The following is a 25,198-nucleotide window of genomic DNA, read 5'->3' on the forward strand; positions in this document are numbered from 1 at the left end:
TTGAGTGTTATCAGCTTACAGGGAGTTATTAAAACCATGACTGTGGATGAAGTCACCCAGAGAAAGTGTGAGGCCAGAATACTCTGTGGGTCCAGGACAGAGCTCCGGGGAGCTCCAACTCCAAACGGGAGAAAGCTTGGATTTGTGAATGTTCTCCCAGGACTTGCGTGTGATGTGAAAGAGGGTGAGGAAAGGGCCCTGGCGATCACCAACATCTACGGAAGAAGGTGCACAGCGAGGAAGAGCGGTTGAGAGGCGCAGGAGAAGCCAGGCAAGGTTGTCAAGCGGCAGGAAGTCGGCTACATAAAAGCTAGAGGTTAGTGGAGATCAGGACAGGAAACTCCACCCGTTCGATGTGGCAACTAGGAGGCGGCCACGGTCCCAGAGTGATGTCAGCGGGATGGTGAGTGCGTGAGCCCCCGGCCGTCTAAAAAACTGCAGTTTGGGGGATCCCTGGGTGGCGCAGCGGTTTGGCGCCTGCCTTTGGCCCAGGGCGCGATCCTGGAGACCCAGGATCGAATCCCACGTCGGGCTCCCGGTTCATGGAGCCTGCTTCTCTCTCTGCCTATGTCTCTGCCTCTCTCTCTCTGTGACTATCAAAAATAAAAAATAAAAAAAAAAACAAAAAAACTACAGTTTGAGCAGCTGACGAAATCCAAGGCCCGACAGCTTTCAGGCGCGCGGCACAGCCGCGCATGCGCACTCGGAGGCACCAGCCGGCTAATCACGGGGATTTGGCCTCCCGAGCCCGCCTACTCCGCCCCCGGCCCCTCCCCGGCCTGCAGAGGGCGCTGCGCCTCGGAGAGCCGGGCGTGGAGCCGCTCTAGCCTACGCCCGGGCTCGGTGGCGGGCGCCTCAGCTCCGCGGGCCCCACATACACCTCCCCTCGGCGCAGGTGGGTCCGCCCGCGGGGGGCGGGAGCGCCCGGCATCTGCGGGTGGGCGGGTAGCGGCAGTCTCCGGGCGCGGAGTGGTTCCCCGTCGCTCGGGTGCCCTGGCGTGGGTCCGGCCCCGGAGGATCGGGCTGTGGGCAAGGCGGCACGGGTACGAGTGCCAGCCTGGGTGGGCGCCTCCTCCCGGACGAGCGCTGCGCGTCCCGGGACCCGCTCACGCCGGGGTCCTCTGCTCAGGCTCGCTGCGGCTTCCGGGACCGGCTGGGGGCGGGGCTAGCGGGCGGGGCTCCCGTGATTGACGCTTCTCTCCCCAGGTCTCTCGCGCTTTCTCTGGACCCCTCCCCTGTCCTGAACCCTGAGCCGGCACCATGGTGAGAACTGCCAAGCCCCTCACCTCCGCATGCCCACGGACCGCGTAGCCTCGCCTCCGTTGCCCTCTGTATACCTAGGGCTCCGCAGCTGGGGGGTCGGGAGGCCTGCCCCTGCAAGGCAGCCTGCACCCTTCCAACCCCGCCCCCGCAATCCTTGTAGCACGGGCGCCTGAAGGTGAAGACCTCGGAAGAGCAGGCGGAGGCCAAAAGGCTAGAGCGGGAGCAGAAGCTGAAGCTCTACCAGTCAGCCACCCAGACTGTCTTCCAGAAGGTGGGGCCCTTCGGGATAGCCCCTTCTCCAGGTGGTCTCTTAGTATAGCACAGAGGCCAGGAGCTGGGCCTTAGAGTCAGACTGCCTGGATCTAGATCTCGGTTCTATGACTTACAAGCTAAGCTGTGCGACCTTGGGCAAGTTCTCGACTTTTTTTAAGTTTCAGTTTGCTCTTCTGTAAAATGGGCCTTACTGCATAAAGTTGTTGTGAAAATTCATTGAGAGGATACCCAGAAGCCCATAAAGCATTCTGCGTGGTACCTATTGTGTAGCATGTGTTTACAGAATATTCAGTAGTTCTAATTATGCTACTTAACCTCACAGTAGGAGAATGATTTGATCTCTGACTCTGCTACCTATCTTCTCAGCGCCAGGCTGGTGAGCTGGATGAATCAGTGCTGGAACTGACTAGCCAGATTCTGGGAGCCAACCCTGACTTTGCCACCCTGTGGAACTGTCGCCGTGAGGTGCTTCAGCAGCTGGAGGCCCAAAAGTGCGTAGGAGTTCAGGGCCCCAGGAAGATGGTACTGGCCCTGCCCTGCCTGGGTGCAGGGGTAGAGGAAGAATGGGGCAGCCAGGGGTATAGGCAGAGGGTAGTGGAGGGCTGGGTGTAGAAAGGCAGAGGTGAGCTTAGGTTGAGTGCTGGAGGGCCCTGAGTCCCATTTCCCTCTGAGTGCAGGTCCCCTGAGGAGCTGGCAGCTCTGGTGAAGACAGAACTGGGCTTCCTGGAAAGCTGCCTGCGGGTGAACCCCAAGTCCTATGGTACCTGGCACCACCGCTGCTGGCTGCTGGGCCGCCTGCCGGAGCCCAACTGGGCCCGGGAGCTGGAGTTATGTGCCCGCTTCCTCGAGGTTGATGAGCGGAACTGTACGTGTCTGCCTGCTGACAGAGCCACATCTGCCCTACATTCTGGTTACTGGGGCCTCAGGAAGGCCCAGAGTGGGGAGGGATGGCCAGGATGGGCCTGCTGAGCTGATGGCAAAGGGGCTGATGGAGACAAACCAATACCCTGTAGACACACATGGGTGTTTCTTGAGGGCTTCTAAGAGAACTTGAGGGGTTCCAGCTATGGAGCTCCCCTTGCCCTCCTTCTGAGATGTGCTGTCACTGTTCCCCTAGTTCATTGCTGGGATTACCGGCGGTTTGTGGCCGCTCAGGCAGCTGTGCCTCCTGCAGAGGAGTTAGCCTTCACTGACAGCCTCATTACCCGAAACTTTTCCAACTACTCCTCTTGGCATTACCGCTCCTGTCTCTTGCCCCAGCTGCACCCCCAACCAGACTCCGGACCACAGGGACGTCTCCCTGAGGATGTGCTCCTCAAAGGTCAGCAGGGTCAGAGGGTGCTGGGGAAGACTATGGTGCTGCCTTTCCAGCCTTGTTACCTAACCCTGTTCCTGAATCTGCTGCTTGGGCTTATTGAGCACCTACTTTGTGCCTGGCTTTGGGGGTATGTAAGATTCAGCCCCTGGCTGCAGGGAACACAAGTGTCCAGTGGGAAAGATGCAGCTGCTGTGCAAGGCCAGCAGATAAATGGAACCGAGGGCTGGCAGCACTCCAGGGGGAGGGTGGGATGCTGGGTGGCCAGGAGCCCACCAGGGTCCTGGCCATAGCCCATGCTCCTTGGCCCCTTCAGAACTGGAGCTGGTACAGAACGCCTTCTTCACTGACCCCAATGATCAGAGCGCCTGGTTCTATCACCGCTGGCTCCTGGGAAGAGGTGAGCAGTGGGGAAAGAGGCTGGGTCTTTAGGGTTTTGAAAGAACAGAAGAGGATATAAGGGGAGCTGAGTTTGTGTCTCCCCCAGCTGACCCCCAGGATGCCCTGCGCTGCCTGCACGTGAGCCGAGATGAGGCCTGTCTGACTGTCTCCTTCTCTCGGCCTGTCCTGGTGAGTCCTGCAGCTTTTCCGAGAAAGCATCATAGATGTGGGTCTGGTGCTGTGGGGCTGATAGGTCTGTCTTTGTCCCCTGGGCCAGGTGGGGCCCAGGACAGAGACATTGCTGCTCATGGTGGACGAGTCACCCTTGGCTGTGGAATGGAGGACCCCAGATGGCAGGAACTGGCCTGGCCACGTCTGGGTATCCCAGGATTCGAGGAGCAGAGTAGGGGACTGGGGCAGGGTTGGAGTGGGATAGTCAGAAAAGTGGTGAGGCTCAAGCATTTCCTTAACCCAGTGCTCCCAGCTCTGTGACTTGCCCGCCACCTCCCTCAATGACCAGTTGCCCCACCATACATTTCGTGTCATTTGGACAGCAGGCGATGCCCAAAAGGAGTGCGTGCTTTTAAAAGGTAACACAACCTCTGCTCATTGAGGCAGCACTTTCATCCCTCTCCTGCTCTCACGGGGGCCCCCTTCTACTACCCATTCTTGTTCTCAGGCCACCAGGAGGGCTGGTGCCGGGACTCAGCCACAGATGAGCAGCTTTTCAGGTGATGACAGAGAAGCACACAGACAAGGGGAGGGGCTCTGAACTCTGGGCATCAGGCAACTGGGCTGGGAGGCTGGGGGCTTGGGCAGATGGTCTCAGACTGGATACCAGGGATGACTGGTACCTGGAGTAGACACCATCCCCTCCCCCGCCCTGTCCATCCTCAGGTGTGAGCTGTCAGTGGAGAAGTCCACGGTGTTGCAGTCTGAACTTGAATCCTGTAAGGAGCTGCAGGAGCTGGAGCCTGAGAATAAGTGTGAGGCCCCATTCCCTACCATTCCCTGAGATCCTGCTCTTCTGAGGAGGTCCTTTTCCAGGAGGGCTTCTCAGGGAGAGCAGGAAGGGTCTCAAGAGATGGGAGCACAGGAGGATCTAGAAGAGACAGTCCTTTTCCTCACCATCTCCTCAGGGTGCCTGCTCACCATAATCCTGCTGATGCGGGCACTGGACCCCCTGCTGTATGAGAAAGAGACACTGCAGTATTTCCAGACCCTCAAGGCAAGTCAGGCCTGTGGGAACAGGACAGGGGTTGCAGGAGAGGCCCAGTGAGTGGCAGGAAGACAACTGATGGGCTTTTCTTGTCATCCCCCTCCCCTCCAGGCTGTGGACCCGATGCGGGCAGCATACCTGGATGACCTGCGCAGCAAGTTCCTGCTAGAGAATAGCTTGCTCAAGATGGAGTACGCCGAGGTGCGCGTGCTGCACCTTGGTCACAAGGTATGGACTGCCTTCTTCCTCCTGACTTGGCCAGCTTTGGTGTCTGCTCCATGGGCTTGAGCTGAGGCACTCTGGCCTCACCGTGCCCCTGGCTTTGGTCTCAGTCTCAGGTGCCTTTCTAGGCTTTGTTCCTAACCAAGATGGCATTCATCTCCCTTCAAGCCTACCCCCCTTCCTCATCTTGCCTTCTGTCACTTGCCCCATCGTTCGTTCGTGCTACCCAGTCTCAAATCCTGAGTCAGCGGGGCCTCCTCATGCCACCCCCTTCTCTGGGACCAGTCACATCTTCATTTTTCCCTCCCAGTGAGCCCTCCTTGAAACCCCCACCCCCCGCTCTGATGCTTCTCTCCCTAGAGCAGGCCCCAACACCCGAAGCTGAGTAACTTCCAGAGATGTTTGACAAACTTTCCAGGCTGTTTTCCTGCTTTGTAGTCTTTCCCAGTCAGTGTTTCCATTGCAGCAGTTTGGTCACATCATTGCAGCCTTCCGCTGCCCCCAGACCGACCCCCCAGACTCAGCAGGTCCGCTTCTGGCAGCGGCTGTGCCTACTCCAGCACCCTCTGCCATCCCCTGTACCTGCCTCCACTCTAGGCTGCCTCCACCCCATCCACCTGCCAGCCACCCCACCCTAGCACTCCCTCATCTGTCCCTTGTCTTTGATGCAGAGTGTGTATTGCTGAGGGTCGTAAGGTAAGCGTCTCACCTGCTCTGTCCTGTCCTCGGCCAGTGCCCCCAAGGGCCTGTGTGGGACCCAGAGGGTAAGTGCCGCGTGAGCAATGGCTGAGGACCCTCCTCCACGTCTCCTTCGGTGTCTCATCCTCTTCCCTAGGATCTGACGGTACTCTGTCATCTGGAACAGCTGCTCTTGGTCACTCATCTGGACCTGTCACACAATCGTCTCCGAGCCCTGCCCCCTGCCCTGGCTGCCCTGCGCTGCCTTGAGGTAAAGCACTCCTCCACCACTGTCCTGAGTGGTCCTTTTCCCTCTCCTCTCCCTCTGAAGTCGGCCCACCCTCCAAAGAGCTTCCACATCTTCCCGGCCCCTGCAGGTGACCCCTTGCTTTCTCTGTCCCCATGACCTGACCTGCCCCCAGCAGCCTTTCCCTTCACTGTAAGCTGATCGCCCTGGGCTCCCCCCTGCTTGCTTACACCAGTCCCAGGCTGACAGCTGCCTGCCCTGCCTTGACTTCCTTGCCCTCCCTGCTCCTCAGGTCCTGCAGGCCAATGATAATGCCATAGAGTCCCTGGACGGTGTCACTAACCTGCCCCGGCTGCAGGAGCTCTCGCTGTGTAACAACCGTATCCTTCCTTCTGAGGGCCCTTCAGACAGTGGGAGGGATGAGGTGCCATGCTGGGAAGGGACAGACAGCCAGCGGGGTGAGTGGGAAAGGGGGCTCTGGCATTCTCAACTAAGGAGAGGTAGCCTGGGGCTGTGTGGGGCATGGTTGAGTTGCGCTGGTGGTTTTGCCAGGTGGGAGTGACTTCTTCAAGCTGGAGTTCACAAACCAGCGCCCTGCAGATACTCTTGGATAACATAGTATTTTAAAAATCAAGAAGTTTTGTATTTAAAAAGTCTAGAATTATGATTTTACTTAAAAAATTAGAGGTTAGGGAGGCCTTGCTCGGTCAGTTGGTAGAGTATATGACTTTTTTTTTTTAATTTTTTTTTATTATTTATTTATGATAGTTATACAGAGAGAGAGAGAGAGAGGCAGAGACATAGGCAGAGGGAGAAGTAGGCTCCATGCACCGGGAGCCCGACGTGGGATTCGATCCCGGGTCTCCAGGATCGCGCCCTGGGCCAAAGGCAGGCGCCAAACCGCTGCGCCACCCAGGGATCCCGAGTATATGACTTTTAATCTGAGTCTTGAGTTCAACCCCAATGTAGGGTGTGAAGTCTACTAAAAAAAAAAAAAAAAAAAGAAAGAAAGTTAAAGCAGGCCTTAGTGTGCATGTCCGCTCAGCAACCCTTTGCCGTTGTTGATTTGTGGATGCCTCTGTAGCCAGAGCTAGCTTTCTTCTTGGCAGCAGCCCACCACTCCTGATACCACGCCTGCCCGCCTCCTGGGCTTCCTGCCTGGCCCCATGGGCAGGGGTTTGTAGTCTGGAGCCTTACTCCATCCAGGGAAATGTGCAAGATGCCTGTCAGCCAGACTTCCAGGCAGCAGTCCCCGTTCTTGAGGGAAGATGGTGATGGGCACCCGGGAGCACGTGGGTCTGGGGGAACCTGGCACACTTTCCTTGACTCTCCTGCCCAAGGCCTCCAGCAGCCCATGGTGCTCCAGCCTCTTGCCTCCTGCCCCAGGCTGGTCCTCCTCAACCTGCAGGGCAACCCCCTGTGCCGAGCAGTGGGCACCTCTGAGTACCTGGCTGAGCTGTTGCCTTTGGTTAACAGCATCCTTGTCTAGGAGACCCTTCTCTGCCCTCGTTCTTTAACTTATTGGGACTGAATAAACAATGGAGAGGCTCCCTCAGGCTGCTACACTGCTGCTGCCACCGCCACCACCATCACCACCATCACCACCATTCTTTCTGCCATCTGTTCTGGAAAAGAAAGGGAGAGAGGGTGTGTCAGCTTTCTCTCACACTTTCATCTTATGTCAAATCCAGCTGTTTCTTACCACGGGAAACCAAAGTCTCGGTGCTGGGGCAGAATCGGCAAAATCTGAGTTTACCTTCTAGTTGGGGCTGGGGCTGGGATTGGGTTTGGGTTCAGGTTCTGGTTGGGGCCAGGCTACAAAGCAGCTGTAAGTCTAACTAGAAGGACTCAGAAAAGTTTTCCTGTGACTCCTGCCCCTTCCAGATACCTTCTGTGCCCTGGCTCATTCACCACAGCTCAGAAAGCCATTCCCATGAGGAGCTGACCAGAGTGTCCATGCTCCACCCACGGGTTACAGCAGCATTTGTCCTCTGGAGTAGCATCCTGCGGTTGAAGAGCCCTCAAAAATCCTCCATCTCAGCTGGCCCTCCCAAGTGCTCAGGCATGAGATGGTCAGGCCCATGTACTAACGAGGAAGCCGCTATTAGGGCATGCCCAAGTTTGCTGGGCTTGCCTGCCGAAGCCCCAGCTGTCTCTGCACCTTGGTCGGGGATTCCAGACTTGTGTCCTTTCTTCCGTGTTGATGCAGAGTGATGGGCAGAGCTTGGCCTCCACACCCAGGCACTGAGCTGGATGTCTACTCCCTCCCATGGTGCCCCCCCCATCCCGACTATAAAGCCCGGAGGCACTTGAGTCTCCTGAAGGGAGGAGAGGGGAGCAGCTCAGGGGCTAGGGCACTGAGTCAAAACTGGTTAGGTGGGGAAAGGGAAACAGAAGGGGGAGAGTATGACAGGGCATTTCCCAGCTCTCTGGGAATCGACGGGGCCCTGCCCCTTCCCATGTTTAGTGATACACAGGCAGGCAACCTCAGCAAAGCCCTTTGGCTGACCCACCTGACACCTGCTTGGAATTTTGATTTGTACTTGTGCGTTCCCTGAGAGTGTTAGAGGTGGAGGTGGACTCCCTGCCAGATCTGTGGCTTGGACCTGGGCAGGTATAGGTCAGTGCGGGTGTGAAGGGCTCCCTGCCAGGTCCTGGAGCCTCAGTCCCCACTCCCCGAGGCCCCTCCTAGCCCGATGCATCACCAAACTCTGCCCTTCCTCAGCTCTGCTGCCTTGTGTCATCTGGCCCACCCTGTTGTCACTGTCTTCTCTGCAGTGGCCCATGGGCAGAGCTAGGGCAACAGCGGGATGGGGGGAAGAGACCCCAAGCAAAGGGCCCCCACCTTCCCAAAGAACTTTCAGGAGAGCCTCCCCAAAGATGCCTGGCCTCCTCTTTGCCTAAGGGCTCTCTCTCAGGGGCATCCCCGGTGTTCTCTGATGCCAGGGTGGAGTTGGGATCCACACAGGGGCAGGTGCCTGGAGCCGGTTGGTCAGGATTTCTGGGAAGAATTCCAGGCTGGAGAATCCTGGACTCCAGCTGACCGCCACCACTCAGTGAGGGGAGGGGGTGTCCTGCAGTCTAGGGAGGGGGCCTCGGTTCCCACCTGTGCCTCAGAGCCAGGGCCTGAGCCTTCACCCAGCCCCCAGGCTGGGGCTGGAAAACAAGAAGCTGCTCCTACCCCAACTCACCCCCCAGTCCCCAGTCCAGTCCCAAACTTGCAGAGACACAGGAAGCTGGGGGCAGTTCATTCATGCCAGGGGCTGTGAAGCAGCCGGAGGTAGAAGGAAGGACAGGGGTGTGGGGGTGAGAGGATCTGGTAGAGCCGGCAGGTCAGGGGCTGGCTGGTGGAGCCAGTCTGAGGGCCTGGCTGCTGATGTCACCAGTTGGCAGCCTAGGATCCCAGGATTCCCTGGGCAGGACCAGGAAAGGGGGTCTGGGAGTGGGGAACACTGCGTAGGGGCATGGGTGGAAGGCACCCTGGCCCCTTGCCCACGGGCTTCTCAGCCAGGAGAGGGGCCCTTTTTGCACCAGTCTGGCAGGAATCGGCCCGGAGTGGGGTCCATCTGTGGGGCAGGCTCACCAAAGCCTTCCACTTTCCCCTCAGCTTTGAGTCCTGACAGACCTTGGCCCCACCCCGTGTCATCACATTTCCACAGTTCCTCGAAATGGGAAAGGGGATGTGCCTAGGTCTCATTTCCTGCCCCTACCTCCAGAGACAGCCCCAAGAGGCCGGCCTTTGTGTGGGGGGATGGAACAATCAGGCTCCCCCTTCTCTGCGCCTCAGCCCCGCCCTCTCCCCCTCATAAACCACATACCGCCCGGCCCCACACCTTCCACTTGCCAGCCGCCAGCCCCGTCCCAGCAGTCCCGACCTGGCTGCTGGACTCAGCGCTGCTGTCGCCAGCACCGCCACCAGGTGAGGCTCCGTCGGGGATGGTGGTGCTGAGCCCAGGGGGCCGAGGTCAGGCCCCAGCAAGGTGGGGTGTAGGCCAGCCCGAGCCTGTCAGCCCTGGTCAGGTTCCCAGACACAGAAGCTCTGCGCCCCGGGGACCACGGGCTCCCGCACCTGCAGCACCCCACCACTCCTGCAGCTCTGTGTGGGTGCTTGGCCCAATGTGGAGAATGCCAAGGACCCCGAGTCCCACATGTCACCCACCTGTCTTCTGCAAGGAGCCTTGGGTGGGATATCTGCTAAGAATGGGTCCTAGAGGCAGGCAGCTCCTACATCCAAACTGAGTAGCTGTCAGTTTGTCAGATGGTGGGAGCATCTCCCAGGGATGGTCTGTGTCCTGGGTCCTGAGGCTGTGACAAGTGTCCACTCCTTTCTGGGATGGGTCCTTGAGAGCAGGTTTCTCAATGGGGCATCTGGTTTGGTGGATGTCACTGTGGGGGTAGGAGAGAGAAGATTTCTCGGCATTGTGGGTAGTTTCTCTAGGTGAACCTGAAAATAATCTTTGGGGAGGATCTCTGGTTGGGTCTGGGGGAATCTCCAGGGCAAAAGATCATCTCAGTCTGCTGGATGGGACAGAGTCAGCTCTCTGGATGGAGGGCTTCTGTGTGTGCTGCCTGGGGCATTCGAAGTACAGGAGACCTGAGTGAGTGATCAGAGACTCACTGCTTCTTCCACTCAGGCGTGATGGATGGTCCTCGTTCAGATGTGGGCCGCTGGGGCGGGATCCCCTGGCAGCCCCCTACCACACCTTCACCAGAGCCAGAGCCAGAGCCAGAGCCAGAGAGACGGTCTCGTCGAGGAGGCCGTTCCTTCTGGGCTCGCTGCTGTGGCTGCTGCTCCTGCCGAAACAGGGCAGATGATGACTGGGGACCTGAGCCCCACCGAGACCGAGGGTCTGGCTCTGGGAGGCGAAGACCCGACTCGCGGGGCTCAGATTCCCACCGGCCTGGCTCCCGGGCCAGCGGTGTGAACGCAGCTGGAGATGGCACCATCCGAGGTGAGGCCCTCCTATCCACCTTCTCTGAGAGCTGAAAGGCCTTAATGGGGCCTGAGACTCATCCTGACATCTCTGGGGGGCCTGGGAGGCTAAGGATGGGGGCTTTGCTGACCTAGCGCCGTGGCCTTGCAGAGGGCATGTTGGTGGTGACTGGTGTGGATCTGCTGAGTTCGCGGTCAGACCAGAATCGCCGAGAGCACCACACAGATGAGTTTGAATACGATGAGTTGATTATACGTCGTGGGCAGCCTTTTCACGTGGTTCTGCACTTCTCTCGCCCCTATGAATCCTCTGATCGCGTCGCCCTGGAGCTGCTTATTGGTCAGTGGGGCCTGCAGTGGAAGGGTGAAAGCCCTAGAATTGGGGGGGGGGGGAGGTGGAGGCGCTGGCTAGCAGGGCCTCCCAGATCTGGTATTAGGGTCAAAGGGATATCTTTAAGTTCCTCCCTCACCACACTCCTCACCTCTGCCAGATAAGACAGGTGCAAGCATAGGAGTGTGTTTCAGAGTGCTGGTGTCCCATTTCCCTAAGCTCCCCCTCTTTGAGCCTTCAGGAGCATCTGTCTCAAAATACTTTCTCTTCAGGTGGTCGCTGCAATCAATGTCTTATTTATTGTGGCTTCTGTGTGTCTTTCTCTCTGGGTCTGTTGTCCTTCCCCGGGGTGTGGCTAGCCCTCTCCTCTCTGTCCAACTCTGTTTCTGTTTCTCTGTCCCCATGGCCCAGGGCAGGTGCCTCCCTCACTGCGTTGCTTGGTGGCCGTTGACTGCACAGGCTGGTGATTATGCTGCTGCCGGGGGCGGGCGACTCCTCATACCCTTTGATTAGGACCTAGCCTGGCCCACCCCAGCCTCTAATTTCCCAAGTACCCCCATCACCGCCACCAGGGATGCTCTAGGCTCTGGAAGCTACAGCCCCACGGTGTAGGCAGGGTTGGCCTTCGGGATCTGGGCTGCCGTTTCACATGGGGTAGAGGCATCTGGACACAGCCAGGGTGTCTCAGTTCCTCCAGCCCAGGCACTGGGACAGTCATACAAGCGAAGGTGATGGTGGCCTCATCTCTTCTACCCACCCCTGAGTTCAGTGTCAGGAGAACAGGTTTGGGATGTTGGACTGAGGCTCTGCCCTGGCATGTGGGCAAGCATCGGGTGGGGACAGCTGCTCTCAGTGACTGTCACAGACTAAGGTGATGGCCCAACTCAGGGACACACACACACCTGGCTCATTCACATTCTGGGTGGGGCTGGGAGAAGTCTAAGGCTCTGTCTCCTCTCCGAGAGGCCTCACCAGCTAATTGCTGCTTCCCCTACTCCAGGAAACAACCCTGAGGTGGGAAAGGGCACCCACGTGATCATCCCAGTGGGCAAGGGGGGCAGTGGAGGCTGGAAAGCCCAGGTGACCAAGGCCAGTGGGCAGAATCTGAACCTCCGAGTCCACACCTCCCCCAGTGCCATCATCGGCAAGTTTCAGTTCACTGTCCGCACACACTCAGAGGCTGGCGAGTTCCAGCTGCCTTTTGACCCCCACAACGAGATCTACATCCTCTTTAATCCTTGGTGCCCAGGTGAGTCTGCTGGAATCAAGAGCTCGGTGTGGACGGGAAGGTAGGCGGGTCAGAGTTTTCCTCCTAGAATCCTAGGCTAGGTGCCTAGGTGCCTGGCTCTAGGAGAAGCCAGCCTCCTATTGTCCTCATGAGGAAACACAGGTCCAGCATAGTGGACTGCATGAACTGCATGACAGTTCAAGGTCATGCAGCCTTGCGTCTCCTGGTGAACAGCCCTGGTTCCATCACCTTCCTCCCACCATCTCTATCATGCTCTGTTCACCCTCCCAGGGAGGAGGTGTCAGGCTTGAGGTGTTCCCCCCCTTCCTCCTCTGTGGACAGTAGTCCTGCAGAACTGGCCCAGGGGCAGGTGGGGCCCAGGCAGAGGGCTAGAGGGGACCAGGCCTGTGTTTTGGGGACATAGAGGACATCGTGTACGTGGACCATGAGGACTGGCGACAGGAGTACGTGCTTAATGAGTCTGGGAGAATCTACTACGGGACTGAAGCACAGATTGGTGAGCGGACCTGGAACTATGGGCAGGTATGGCTGGCCAGGGCCAAGTGTGCTTGCGGGAGTAAAAGGCAGGTGGAGTGGGGTGAGGGGGGTTGCTGGCTAAGGGGTCACCTCTGCTCTCTCTCCCTCCCTCCAGTTTGATCATGGGGTGCTGGATGCTTGCCTGTACATTCTGGACCGGCGGGGCATGCCATATGGAGGCCGTGGGGACCCTGTCAGTGTCTCCCGGGTCATCTCTGCCATGGTGAGCACCCCCGTGTTTCTGAGTGCTATTATGTATCTGCCTCTCGCCTCCCCTGCCCTCTGCTCCTGCCCTTTCTGACTTCTCCAGGAACTTAGCCCTATCCTCCTCTTGCAAAGGGTATTATGGGAGGGGTCTCACTCCTTCTCTTTCCTCCTTGTGTGGCCCCACCCCACCCTTCTTGGCTTTGGTCCCAGCTCTTGTGGAATGTAGGGCCAAGCCCAAAACTTGGCACACCCAGGATTCACATTACTGTGTCAGATCTGGTGGGGGGTGGGGGTGAGGGGGCAAGACTTGATGTCTTTGGGAGGGGCAGGCAGGGCTTAGGCTGCTGGCTAGATCCTGAGGAGTGGTGGCAGGGCAGAGCTGGGGACCACATGGGAGGTCCTGACCCTCCCCTTCTGCTCCACCCCACTCCATCCTGTCCTGGGCAGGTGAACTCCTTGGATGACAATGGGGTCCTGATTGGAAACTGGTCTGGTGATTACTCTCGAGGCACCAACCCTTCAGCGTGGGTGGGCAGCGTGGAGATCCTACTCAGCTACCTCCGCACTGGCTATTCTGTCCCCTATGGCCAGTGCTGGGTCTTCGCCGGTGTGACCACCACAGGTAGTGGAGGGACTGGGACAGGAGCAGCCTGGGCCCTACACGAAAGAGGGAGGGAATCCAGAGCCCCAACCAGCGGTGACTATAGTGCAGGGACAGATTGAGGGGGTGGTTGGTAGGCTGGCCTTAATTATCATTAATTAGTGTTAACTACTTAGGCCTAGGGGAGAGGAGAGAGAGGGCCAGGCAGGAAAAGGTCGGGCAGGTGTCCTGGCTTCCCCTAACTCCCAGTGCTCCCTGGCCCAAAGGCCTCCTGACCCCTGACCCTGCTTGGGAACCCCAGTGGCCTTGTCCCACTGCTGTTCCTCATCTGATACCTCACTCACCTGCCTCCACCCCATCCCTGTGTGGGATGTGAACCCCAACCCTGGCCCTTCCACAGTGCTGCGTTGCCTGGGCCTGGCTACCCGCACTGTCACCAACTTCAACTCGGCACATGACACAGACACATCCCTCACCATGGACATCTACTTTGACGAGAACATGAAGCCCCTGGAGCACCTGAACCATGATTCTGTTTGGTGAGGCTGGGCCAGGGCTGGGCTGCCCATCCCTGTTGAAGGATGGTCACCCCTAACACCTGGATGTGGAGAGGACACGGGGGAGGCCCTGAGCAGGTGGCTCAGACCCAGCCCCTCCCTGTGTCCATCTAGGAACTTCCACGTGTGGAATGACTGCTGGATGAAGAGGCCAGACCTGCCCTCTGGCTTTGACGGGTGGCAAGTGGTGGATGCCACGCCCCAGGAGACCAGCAGCGGTGAGCCGGGGTCCTGCCTTCTCCTGTGCCCCACTGTGGCCCCATGCCCGTCTCCCAGCCTGAGAGACAGACCCCGGGGATCAGTGCCAGTCTGGCCTACAGAGTCAGGCCCTTTCACCCCTATGTTTCTGTAAACAGACTTACCGGCAGCATCACTGATTGGACTTTAGCTGATTTTCACCTTTCTGTGTAACTCTTTGCCTAGATTTTCTTTATTTATGATTTATTATGATTGCTATATTGAGATGGCTGAAAAGTCAAAAGATTCAAGAGAGTTCAGTGAGAGGTTTCCCTCCCTAAGACACCCACGCTTCTCATTTGCTTTTTTGCTTACACATCCCAGAGATAATAATTTATGTATAGTTTTAAAGCTAGAAAGGTCATTATAATAAGTAATACATGCCTGCAAGGAGGGAAAGAGTATACAATTGAATAACACAAAATGTAAAATTTTCCGTATTCTCTCAGGACGCTTTTGTTTTGTTTTGTGTAAATGTCTAGGTCCCATCCCAGACCTGACACATCAGGCATTCCAGGGATAGACTGATGTGAAGAGTCTATGTTTCTGAAAGTTTGAAAATTCCCCTGGTGATGCTGAAGATCAGCTGGGATGGGGACCACTGCAAGCCTTTGTGGGACCCATGGGTAGTGCTAGCCCAGAGAAGTGGAGTGGCTCTCACTAGGGCACAGAGCATTAGGTCAGTGGCAGAGCCCCTCCCGTCCCTGACTCCCTCCCTTCACTTTCGCCCAAGTTCCCCTCTTGACTGTTTCGTTGCTCATTTTACGTTGTATGCATAGTATGGAATAAAACCAGGGTTCAAATAGTTCGAAGAAGAAAATAGCCCCCATTACCCAGCCCTCAGAAATCATCGCTGACATCACCTTTTCCCCAGTGCACACGTTTCTGCAAAAACTAGACCTGCTATCCACTCTATTCTCAAATAGCCCTCCCTTCCCGCCTCAACATTCCAGCTCCAGGCAGCCTGGAGTGCTCCCTGCTGCCTTCTTCCCCACCTCTCCCTTCTTCACCCCAGGTCAGAGGGTGCTTGCCTAGCCTTCATCCCTCTTCTCTGGCCAGACCCCTCCCTCTCAGTTATCTCCATGAGTGGTGCCCCTGACTTGTGCAAGCCGGTGATGCCCACCATGCTAGAACAGCCTGGCCCAGGACACTGGGAGATCTGAGTTCCCGTCCCTGCTCTGGGAAGGTGCATAGCCAGGCAAGGGTTCCAAGGCCAGGCAGGACCCAGGCTATATTCCAGCTTGATCACTTCTCAGATATGTCATCTTAGGCAAGTTGCTTGCACCTTTGCGCTTTGGTGTTGTCTATAATATGGGGATAATATATACCAGATAGGGTCGTTGGGGGAATTAAATGAGATCATCACACATTAGAGAGATTAGCAACATGCCTGGAACATAGCAGCTACTCAGTAAATATCAGCTCCTTCCATTCTCTGATATGATTATCTTGTCAGATTCTAACATCTGTTTGGGCCATCTGTAAAAGGATGTGCTGGTGTTTTCTAAGATTCTTTTCTGTTGGATGGCCTGCACTTCCTATTTTTTGTCCTCTCTTGTCAAGCCTCTCCCTTGCCAGCCTATCTCCTTCGGAAAACTCTCCTGAGCATGCTGAGAATAGACTCTATTTCCTACCAGATCCCCTCCCACCTCCCCACAGAGAGGACACACCACAGGATACAGAGCTGAGGATTTCTTCTGGATCTTTCTGGAAGGGTGGCTGTTTTCCCAGCCAGCAAGCAGAGCCATCATGGGCTCTGGGTTTGTCTTGATGCAGGATGGTCCTGACCTCGGGGGGTCACAGACAGCCAACATCCAGTTTCAGACAGTGGAGGAAGGATGTGCTGATGATTTGGTTATCAAGGCAGGCTTGTCCCACATTTAGCCCCGCCCTGGTTGGCTGAGGCCCAAATCGACCTGAGCTCTTCCTTGTGCTACTTCCCTGGGTTGGACCAGGTGGCACCTGCCCCTGAGGCAGTGGGCACTGCACCTGGCTGGGTGTGCCTCTCCCCAGGATCACAGGGTCCCCTTGGCCTCCTTGGATCTTTCACTTCTGTCCTGCTCCCCCAGGGATCTTCTGCTGTGGCCCCTGCTCTGTGGAATCCATCAAGAATGGCCTAGTCTACATGAAGTATGACACACCCTTCATTTTTGCCGAGGTGAGGGCCATGCTCCAGATGCTTTCTTGGGCTGTCTGGTAGAACCACAGCACTGGTGTCAGGCCTGGGCTCTCTGGTCCTGATTTCACTGCTGACTGACCAGCTGTGTGATCTTGGGCAAGTCACTTATTCTAGAGTCTAGGTTTCCTCAACTGTAAAAGGGTGATAATAATGGCTGCTGTGCTTCCTGTACTCAGGATCAAAAGAAATAATGGGTACGAACCTGCTTTATAAGTTGTAAAGTCCGTGAAGGAGCATAAGGGATTACTGTTATTAATGCTAAAACGTACTGCAAGGACCCTCCCAGTTTCTTCTCTGCTCTCTGGCTTCATCTGGCTCAGCTTGGAAAGTCTCCCAGTTTGGCTGTGCCAGGAAGTTCCCAACCTTTGGATCCTGCCTTCCCTCCTGCTGGAGGTCAGGGGAAGGCAGCTGGGGGTTAGGCCTATACTCAGACCCTCTGGCCTGCTCATTCTTGGCTTCCACCCCCCACGCTCCCCCAACAGGTCAACAGTGACAAAGTTTACTGGCAGCGACAGGACGATGGCAGCTTCAAGATCGTGTATGTGGAAGAGAAGGCCATTGGCACACTCATCGTCACAAAAGCTGTTGGATCCAACATGCAGGACGATGTCACCCACATCTATAAACACCCAGAAGGTACCATTCCTCCAGCTTCATCAACTCTGGCCTATACCAAGGGTTTCCACTGAGCACGTGCCCACCCCGGAAGTGGCTGTAACCTCACCTTGACCCTTAACCCCCAGGCTCAGAAGCAGAGCGCAAGGCGGTGGAGACAGCAGCTGCGCATGGCAGCAAACCCAACGTGTACACCAACCGCGACTCGGCTGAGGATGTGGCCATGCAGGTGGAGGCCCAAGACGCAGTGATGGGGCAGGACCTGACAGTCTCCGTAGTGCTGACCAATCGCGGCAGCAGCACCCGCACTGTGAAGCTGCATCTCTATCTCTCAGTCACCTTCTACACTGGTGTTACAGGGCCTGTCTTCAAGGAGAGCAAGAAGGAAGTGGTGCTCGCGCCAGGGGCCAGTAAGTGCTTCTTCCCCAGCCCTGCCCCACTGATGGCCAGGCATCCCATGGCCATGGGCCTGGAGACCCCAGGAGGCCGCGCCTGTGTAAGCAGGTCCTGGTGACACCTTGAGTCTCCTCCGCAGCGGAACGCGTGTCCATGCCTGTGGCCTACAAGGAATACCGGCCCCAACTCGTAGACCAGGGGTCCATGCTGCTCAATGTCTCAGGCCACGTCAAGGAGAATGGGCAGGTGCTGGCCAAACAGCATACCTTCCGTCTGCGCACCCCAGATCTCTCCCTCACAGTGAGTGCTGGTTGCTGGATGTGCGGGAGGCTCTAGGGCTGAGGGAAATACTAGGGGAAGGGGCGAGAGCAGTAAGCTGGGAGAGGCCTGGCCTGGCGAGCAGTTCCAGGAGAAGGAGGTCAGAGACTGGCTTTGGGCTCTTGGGCCTGTTTCCTCATCTGTAAAATTGGATCTCATATTCTCAACCCTGCAGAAGCTTTGGTGGGGGAGCAGGTTGGAGTTGCTTCTCTGGCTTTTGTGGAGCCCCATTTCTCTCAGTGACAGAAATGTGGGACTTGGGGAGGTTTGGATACAGAGAATTTTCCCTTGTATGGTGGAGTGTGTAGTTCCACTGTATCTGGCGGGGGTCTCTGATGTGGAGGTGGGCCTCTTTTTCTCCTAGTTATTGGGGGCAGCTGTGGTTGGCCAGGAGTGCGAAGTACAGATTGTCTTCAAGAACCCCTTGCCTGTCACCCTCACCAATGTCGTCTTCCGGCTTGAGGGCTCCGGGCTACAGAGACCCAAGATCCTCAATGTGGGGTGAGTCTCGCCTCTCCCCTGCCCCTATCCTTTCCTGCCTCCCAGACTGCCCCGGGTCCCACACTGCTTTCTCTCTTGGTCAGGACAGTAGTCAGCCAGGACCCAGTAGGGCCAGCCAGCAATACCTCCTGACCCAGTTCAGTGCCAACAGCATTTAAGGAGACCTGCCCTGTGCCTACGGCTGGGCTGGTCCTTCCTCACTAGGGAGCCAACACTTCACTTAGGAATCTTAGCAACTCATCACCAACACGTGCCCAGCACTCAGGAACCGACTGGGCACTTGAGGATCATTATCTCCTTTGCAGACCACAAAAACCCTTTAAAGTACAGTCACGATCATCATGTGATTAAAAGCAAAGCTTTGGGATCCTGAAGACTTGGGTTCAAGTCCTAGCTCCAGCACTCACTGGCTCTGTGCCCTGGAGCAGGTGACTTGTCTCTTTTAAGTCTATTTTCTTACCTGGAAAGTGGGGGTGATAACTGTTCTGGCTCCGAAGGTGGCTGGGAGAGCTGGGTGAGATACTCATGGAAAGTAGTGTCAGCCTTGGCACACAGCGTGAGCCTCTATTGGCCATTCTTATTTTTAAGTATGGCCACCATCACCCCCACTTTGCAATAGGGAGGCTGGCAGCCATGCCTCACAAGGTCTCCCAGCCCATAAGGGGCAGACTGTGCTCTTCCCACCAGGGCACATCCGACAGGCAGGCTCTCAAGCCTATTGCTTCATTTGTGCCATGAGGGCTGAGCAGCAGCTCCCAAGGAGAGGGCCTTGTGCCTCAGGCCTTCCACCCGCCCCCCTGGGCCACCCTCCACCCTGCCCCGGCCAGGTGAGGCTCTGAATGCAGTGAGGACACACTGAGGGCTTGTGTCCCTGGGCCTGTGCTGTCCTCTCTGACATAGACCCACACACACTGGTGTGTCCCTCCCTGGAATAGCACAGAGGGAAAGCAGAGAAGGCCAGAGGCTGACCTTTAAATCAGACTTCTGGGGACAGGGGCAGGTACTTTCCTCTTTTGACAAAGAGTGCCTGAGGGAAAGGGGTGGCCCCTATGGAGGAGCTGGGTGGGGAAGCAGAGGGTCCCTGCCCACCCTGCCCATTCCTTGACTGGACACATAGCAGGCTCTGCCTGCTGGCGGCTCCTGCTTTTGCCAACAGACCAAAGCTGAAAAGTTGCCTTCTTGATCTTTGCCCCAGCCTTGACCCTGGATGATGCGATATGCCACAAAGGAGTGCTTTCCCCATTTTGCCCTACATGGGTCTCTGTCACCTTAGAGAGTGCAGCCTGGGGCTCCCAGGTAGCTCACCCTACAGGCATCTCTCACCTGCAGATGAGGTCCCCCTGTTCCAAGGGAACCCCGAGCTGGAGTCCCCTCAGCACCTCCACCAGACCTTTGATTCTTGCCCCTGCCTAGGAGTAAAGAGATGTGCTGAGCATGGGAAGATCCAGCCCTTCTCTTTAGCTGTGGGGCTTCTGTGAGCCTCCCCTTAACCCCTGCCTTTAAAGGCCCCAGTCTTCCTTCCCTCCAGTAAACAAGAGGGTTGGATGATGGTTTCTCAAGGCAGGTCCTCCCTGGACATTCTGTGGCTCCTCACTACTTCGAACCCAGTGTGGGGTCTACAGAACAATTGAGAACTCCAAGGGGGAGGTCCCTATGCGGGTGGTTCAGATATATTAGATTCCAAGACGGGTGTTACTTTGCTCTTGTTGGCACATCAAAAGCCGTGGAATGGAAACCCCATTAAGCATAAGGTGTGTCACCCAGCGGGGTGACTGGCCACTTAATAAACATTCCAGACTTACTCCTCCAGGTGGCTGTTGTCACCGCCAAACCAGTCACCAGGGGAGGCTGGAAGTCTGTTCCAAACTCTTCTGGGGAATTTCCCTCGCAGCCTGAATCATAGTCTCTAGAATGTCTTTAGGGGGGCCTTCTGGGGCAGGTTTGACTTTGGGGAAACAGCCCGAAGCCATTTAGAGCAAAGACTAATTAATAAGGCAAGTGGACAAGGGGGTAATAGTGCTTTTTTCCATCAAAAATAGTGCTCTTTTCCATCCTCCTTGGCTGTAAAGGAGGAACAGGGTGTCTATGGGGCATTGAGGGGAGAGGGACAGAGAGAGACTAGACTGGGTGCACATGATGTACCTGTGGTTTTCGGTGGCTCTGAAGAAAACTCTCAAGAGTTTTTAAAAATGTTTCAAGCCTTGGCAACATGGTTGAACAAGTACATAATTGAAGGACAGTGCTCATTTGGATGTCTAATTCCTGGTGTCCTTGTCAGAGAGTTGGTTTCATTGACTGCACTCAGTTTCAGGCACATTCCAGCCATAGCAGGTGATGTGCTTGCAGACGTGGGTGTGGCAAGGTCACAGCTGACCCAAAGGCCAGGACCGGGAGGGGTCTTGACATTGCTAGCTGGAAGCTGGAAAGCAACTTCTCTTGGAAATAATGGTGCAAGTAAAGGCTTTGTTCTGAGATAGTACAGTTCGATTCTAGTCTAAATGAAGTAGACTTTGGAAGGCTGGCCTGAGCCTAAACAACTTGCAGCTTGTATTCATGGAAAAGTAGACACAAGTTAAAAATGCAGATTTGCAACCAGCCACAGCATAGCCTACCTATGAAGTTATAGATGTAATGTCCAGTTATATATTATGATAAGTCTAGATATGAGGTCTATAACTTAACAGGTAGATCATATCTCTCTCCCCACCTTCCACTTCTTCCCTCCTTCTTTCATGGAGCTTAGAGGCACCTGCAAGACCATCTGATCCTGCCCCTCGTTTTACATTCACTCCCGTTTTACAGACCAGAAAGTGAGAATTGGAGAAGTTTAGTAACTTGTAAACCACGCAGCTAACAGGGGTAGAAGAAAAGAGTACAGGTGGTCCAGAGAAGCCCTTTGGAAGCAGGTTCCAAGCTGAATGTTTTGCCCCAAGGAGAGCTCATCTTTGAAATTGGGGTGGTGGTGCCTTCTCTTGGAGGACTGAGGTGTCTGCACAGAGTCAGGCTCCAAAGAAGATCCCCAGGGTGGGCTTGGGTTGAAGAGAGGGCTGGAGGCAAGGGTTCGGGGCAGAGGCAGGGGAGGACAGATGCTAACAGGCACAAGCAGGCATGATGAAATGCAATTGTGTTCAGTGTGTAAAGCGCACAAGCAGACTGCTGTGGGAGGTCAGGGCAGGATGAGGTTCATTTCCAAGGGCAGGAGGTACTCAAGGGAGCCCTCACTGAGGGGGTGGCGTGAGCGGGGCCTGGAACCAGCCCAGGAGCAGAGCACAAAAACAGAGTGAGTTCAGGGAGGGGAAGGAGCTGGCTGTCAGGGTGGGTGGGCAGGAGGAACGGTGGAGGGTGATGAGGCTGCACAGGCAGGGCTGAGTCAGAGAGCCTGTGTGTCGGGTTAGGGAGCTGCAGTCTCATCCCATAAGCACCAAGGAAGCCAAGCCCTCGAAGAGTTCAGTTCACTTCCGAGTGACTAGAGACTAGAGTAGAAAAATAAGATAGAACATAGGAGGCAAGGAGGCCAGTTAGAAGGTTGGTGAAATTGTGACTCCCAGAAGGATGGTCTGGGACTAGATTTCCAGAGGTCCATGAAGAAGGGAGAAAATGAAGACGCTGTAGTATGTGTGTGCACACAGACACACGTATATTTGTCTCTCACAGGCACACAGGTGTTTGTCACTTTAAAGATGCCATTTGTCTGCTCTTGGGGAGAATTTTTCTTTTATTCTGAGATAGCATCTTTTCAATGTTTTGGGGTATTAAAAATGTGCCTTCTGGTTTGGAAAGATGATCATAGCAGAGGATAATTTTCTTCCACTTTCTTTCTTGGCAAAACTGAAGTTACTTGGCAATACTGTGTTGAGCCCCAGAGTCTTGTGTTTTGTTTTGTTTTTTTTTTTTGAAGATTTTACTTATTTGAGAGAGAGAGAGAGAGAGAGAGAAAGCAAGAGAGCACAAGCAGGGGGAGGGGCAGAGGGAGAGGGGGAAGCCTACTGACTCCCCACTGAACAGGAAGCCTGACTTGGGGCTGTATCCCAGGATCCCAGGAACATGACCTGAGCTGAGGGCAGATGCTTAACCAACTGAACCACCCAGGTGTCCCCAAAGTCTTGTTTTGAAGTTTCCTTCATCCTGGAAACCCCAGATGGGTTAGGGATGGATGGTGTGGTTAGGGCAGGAGCACTGGTGATAGAGAGGTGAGGGAGACAAGGCAGCAGTCTCTGTCCAGGTGTTTCTGAGGGGGTGGTAGAAGAGTCCCAGGATGACCAGAAGATTCCCAGCTCAGGCAGCTGGGAGGGTGGCTGCTGACTGGCTACGCAGAGGCAAAGGCCAGGAGGCCTTGGGGCTTAGGCTTTGTCCTGGCTGTGGGTATGGGGGTTCCAGCTGAGCCCAGAAATGCCAGAAGGGCTCCATCTTCTGCTCCTTCTTTCCTGGCTGGCCCATCATTCCTTCCTCCAAACTCTACCACCAGTCACTCCAGGCCTATGACCCTGTCTCTCCCCACAGGGACATTGGGGGCAACGAGACAGTGACACTACACCAGAAGTTTGTGCCTGTGCGGCCAGGCCCCCGCCAGCTCATCGCCAGCTTGGACAGCCCACAGCTCTCCCAGGTGCATGGTGTCATCCAGGTGGACGTGGCTCCAGCCCCTGGGGGTGGGGGCTTCTTTTCAAATGCTGGAGGCAATAGTCCCTCGGGGGAGACCATCCCTATGACATCTCGAGGTGGGGCTTAGCCCCTGGCCGGGAGCAATGGGACTGGAGTCAGATGAACAAGGACATTGCCTCAAGTGCACAAGTGCACTCAAGTGCCCACTGCACAGCTGCTTCCCAAAGGCTCAGGTGGGGAGGCCAGGGCATCTGGGGAGGGAGCCAATCTTCACTTGCACAGGGCAGCACAGATGCTAATAAACTTTTTTAATGAACTGTTTTTAATGAAACTGTCCATCCATTTGTGAGTTCATGGCAGGCCAAGGAGTGTGGACTCACAGTCTGTCCTGGGCATGCAGGTGGCATTTCTGGCGCCCCTGGTTCTGAGAAGCCTGGCTGACAAGTTAGCGATGGTGCCAGCTCAGCAGTTCTTGAGATAGTGCCTGCTTAGTGTCAGGACAACCCTGAGTGTTTGACTCAAGGCCCCCCCCCAGCCCCCCCAGGGTGCATCTACTGACCAAAACCCTTTGGTAGCCCCCTGGAGTGGGGTTGGACTGCCTCCCTTCCATGGCATCTACAGTAGGAGTGAAGGATCTAAACTGCCTTTTGTAGATACATATTTGAGGTACAGATAGTCTGGAGTTCTCGCTGAACAGCAAAAAACACTTTCCAATATTTATTTTCAAATGTCCTCTTCTGAGAGTTTTTACAAAAGTAATACATGTTCAATGTTGAGAATTGAGAAAATATAGAAATTGTAAAGAAGAAAAGAAGCCTCAAACACCACCAGGTATGGAAATTAGCTGTTAATGTTGCATTTCATATGCTGTTTCCTACCCCCCCCCCCCATGCAATCTGGGGTGAGCATTTTCTTACAGCAGTAAATATTCTCCCAAACCTCATGTTTACACTGGATAGTAGTCTTGGCTTCCAGGCCATCCTCATGGTCCTCCTGCAGCCCCTGCTCAGTCAGCCCCAGTGTATTGGAGTGTCTCAGGCCTCCACTCAGGAGCTCCCCTATCCGGCTACACTCTGCCGTGGCAAGCCCTACCAAGTCTCATGATTTTAAGGACTACTGGGTCCCCAGATTGTATCTGTTTTCTTTGGACTTCAGTACTTGCTTATCTACTGCTCTCTCAGCATGTCTACTGGATATCTCATAGACACCCCATGTATTGTGTCCAAGATTGAATTCCTAACTTCCTCTAGCACATCCTCCCACGGGCTTCCCTCTATTAGCAAATGGCAACTCCATCTTTCCAGGTTTCATGGGCCCCAAAGCTTGGGGTCATTCCTGACTTCTCTTACCTCCCATGTTGAGTCTATCAGTGAATCTTGACGGTCTATCTCCCGTACAGAGATGTCCAGCATCTTCCACTACCAGCTACTAGAGCTGCCTTCAGCTCTCACCTGGATTGCTCCCCAGCCTCCTGATCACTTCCCCCACTTTCACTCTTGCCCTCTAATCCTCTGCTCTACATGTAGCAGCCAGAATGGCCAGGTAAATCTAATTGAGTCAATCGTCCGCTCAAAACCTTCTACAGGCCTGGCCCCTGCTTTTCCTCCTGGAGGAGCACAGCCCCCAGCCTACAAGGCCAGCTCCTCCCTGTTATTCAGGTCTTAGCTCAGGCTACCTCCTCAGGGAGCTCTTCCCTGGCCCTCAATCTGATTTGTTTTCCTGCCCCCTGGTCTCTTTAGCTTTTGTCATCCTATCTTTTTTCATGTCCTGCCTAGCACTCATTGTTTGACATTGGAGTATTTGTTTATTAAATTGTCTCTTTTTTCCGAAATGTGAGTTCTGTAAGAACCGAGACCTTCTGTGTCTTGTTCACACCCTGGTCCCAGGCCCTAGAATGGGGCCTAGGGCTGAGTGGCATAAGAGATGTTTGTTTCTTGGGACGCCTGGGTGGCTCAGTGGTTTAGAGCCTGCCTTCGGCCCAGGGTGTGATCCTGGAGTCCTGGATCAAGTCCCATATCGGGCTTCCTGCATGGAGTCTGCTTCTCCCTCTGCCTGTGTCTCTGCCTCTCTCTCTGTGTCTCTCATGAATAAATAAATAATCTTAAAAAAAAAAAAAGAGATGTCTGCTTCTTACAATTTAAAGGCGACAGCTCGGGGCACCTGGGTGGCTCAGTGGTTGAGCGTCTGCCTTTGGTTCAGGTCATGATCCCAGGGTCCTGGGATGGAGCCCCCTGTTAGGCTTACAGCTCAGTGAGGAGCCTGCCTCTCCCTCCACCTCTGCCCCTCTCCGTGCTTGTGCTCTCTCTCTCTCTCTTGCAAATAAATACTTCTTTCTTTCTTCCTTCTTCCTTTCTTTCT

At 55.4% G+C, this 25,198-nt stretch overlaps 2 protein-coding genes across 4 annotated transcripts; both read left to right on the forward strand.

Annotated features, from left to right (window-relative positions):
* The first annotated feature begins 762 nt into the window (after nucleotides 1–762).
* Nucleotides 763–7,153, forward strand: RABGGTA (Rab geranylgeranyltransferase subunit alpha). 2 transcript variants are annotated; one of them, XM_041759999.1, is made up of 17 exons: nucleotides 763–895; nucleotides 1,207–1,263; nucleotides 1,424–1,534; nucleotides 1,903–2,027; nucleotides 2,214–2,401; nucleotides 2,654–2,857; nucleotides 3,168–3,251; nucleotides 3,339–3,421; nucleotides 3,510–3,611; nucleotides 3,717–3,822; nucleotides 3,912–3,963; nucleotides 4,130–4,218; nucleotides 4,372–4,460; nucleotides 4,563–4,679; nucleotides 5,509–5,622; nucleotides 5,891–5,978; nucleotides 6,939–7,153. In XM_041759999.1, the coding sequence occupies exons 2-17, from the start codon at nucleotides 1,261–1,263 to the stop codon at nucleotides 7,085–7,087; spliced, it is 1,704 nt and encodes a 567-aa protein (XP_041615933.1). In that variant the 5' UTR covers nucleotides 763–895; nucleotides 1,207–1,260; the 3' UTR covers nucleotides 7,088–7,153. The 2 variants fall into 2 exon arrangements, with proteins under 2 accessions (XP_041615933.1, XP_041615934.1); XM_041760000.1 differs by lacking the exon at nucleotides 763–895 and adding an exon at nucleotides 908–1,043.
* Nucleotides 7,132–23,799, forward strand: TGM1 (transglutaminase 1). 2 transcript variants are annotated; one of them, XM_041759997.1, is made up of 15 exons: nucleotides 7,132–7,245; nucleotides 7,483–10,550; nucleotides 10,683–10,871; nucleotides 11,863–12,111; nucleotides 12,515–12,633; nucleotides 12,743–12,850; nucleotides 13,282–13,456; nucleotides 13,836–13,974; nucleotides 14,107–14,210; nucleotides 16,299–16,387; nucleotides 16,891–17,044; nucleotides 17,152–17,433; nucleotides 17,559–17,719; nucleotides 18,102–18,238; nucleotides 22,739–23,799. In XM_041759997.1, the coding sequence occupies exons 2-15, from the start codon at nucleotides 10,238–10,240 to the stop codon at nucleotides 22,965–22,967; spliced, it is 2,448 nt and encodes an 815-aa protein (XP_041615931.1). In that variant the 5' UTR covers nucleotides 7,132–7,245; nucleotides 7,483–10,237; the 3' UTR covers nucleotides 22,968–23,799. The 2 variants fall into 2 exon arrangements, with proteins under 2 accessions (XP_041615931.1, XP_041615932.1); XM_041759998.1 differs by lacking the exon at nucleotides 7,132–7,245 and having other exon boundaries at nucleotides 7,294–9,517; nucleotides 10,233–10,550.
* The last annotated feature ends 1,399 nt before the right edge of the window (nucleotides 23,800–25,198 follow it).

The sequence above is a fragment of the Vulpes lagopus genome, chromosome 6 (assembly GCF_018345385.1).
Source record: "Vulpes lagopus strain Blue_001 chromosome 6, ASM1834538v1, whole genome shotgun sequence".
Lineage (NCBI taxonomy): Eukaryota > Metazoa > Chordata > Mammalia > Carnivora > Canidae > Vulpes > Vulpes lagopus.